Source organism: Parus major, unplaced genomic scaffold (assembly GCF_001522545.3).
Source record: "Parus major isolate Abel unplaced genomic scaffold, Parus_major1.1 Scaffold316, whole genome shotgun sequence".
Classification (NCBI taxonomy): Eukaryota; Metazoa; Chordata; class Aves; order Passeriformes; family Paridae; genus Parus; species Parus major.
In genome coordinates this window covers 32,793-33,747 of record NW_015379276.1, presented here as the reverse complement: position 1 = coordinate 33,747, position 955 = coordinate 32,793, and the positions used below count along the sequence as shown (strand labels likewise).

At 67.3% G+C, this 955-nt stretch overlaps 1 protein-coding gene across 1 annotated transcript in view; it reads right to left on the bottom strand.

The window, feature by feature from the left end:
• Positions 1-102: 102 nt before the first annotated feature.
• Positions 103-955, bottom strand: part of LOC107198781 (skin secretory protein xP2-like) — a 1,171-nt gene continuing 318 nt past the window's right edge. The window contains exon 2 of the mRNA XM_015615989.1: positions 103-951. Within this exon, the coding sequence (XP_015471475.1) occupies positions 103-951 (849 nt within the window). The remainder of the gene's footprint in view (positions 952-955) is intronic.

Sequence of the window (955 nt, the reverse complement as noted above, 5' to 3'; positions counted from 1 at the left end):
ATTCAACCACGCCACAAGAAGAGCACTCAAGCCCTCACCCACCGGACCAAAGCATTTGGAAGCACATGGAATGCCTGATACACTCAGCTGCACAGTCATTTTTCAGGAGGACAAAGTCCACAGGCCAGCCGAAGGGGCTCCAGCAGCCTGGGACCCCTGGCCCGTCAAGGCCACCGGCTTCTCCCCCGGAACATCACCACCCGAACCAGTGATAAACACCTCAAGACCTTGGTCTGCCACAGCCGCAGGAGGCGACGGGGGAGGGCTGGCTCCAGCCGCAGGCTCTGGTGATGCCTGGGAACCTGAGGCGGGGGGGGTTGGAAGCAGTTCAGCAGGGCTCGCAGGGGGAAAAACCGGCAGCGTGGGGTCGGCAGAACCCAGCCCGGTGTCCACAGCACTTGGAGAACCCGCCTCCACGCCACACGAATCCGGAGCGGGGGGGGCAGCGTGCGCGGCTGCCGGCGTGGAGCCCAGGCCCGGCCCGTCCCCCACTGCGGGGTACGGCACGGCCCAGCAGCAGCAGGGACATGGGACAGACCCTGAGGCATCCCCCAGAGGCAGCGCTGCCCCCCGTTCAAGCACACCCCCATCAGTCTGTGCCGGGAGGGCACATGGAGGAGGCGAGCCTGGACCGGGCTTCCACCACCGGGGCACGGGCCGAGGCGGGGCTACACCCACCGAGTCCGTGGTGCCCCCGACGGCCTTTTGGCAAGGCTCCAAGGCCGCCTCAGGCTTACACCGCCGCGGCGCCGGCTGAGGCGGGGTCACGCCCACCGATCCCGCGGCGCCCCCGTTCAACCTGGGGGCCCCGGCAATCCTGGGGGAGCTGACTGCGGGACCCAAGCTCAGAAAGCCACACCTTCCCCAGATCCCGAGCAGCTGGAGCACCCGGGGCTGATAACCAACCAGCAGAGACTCGATCAGGGAATGGCCTAAAGTGTCCCAAGCTGACTGC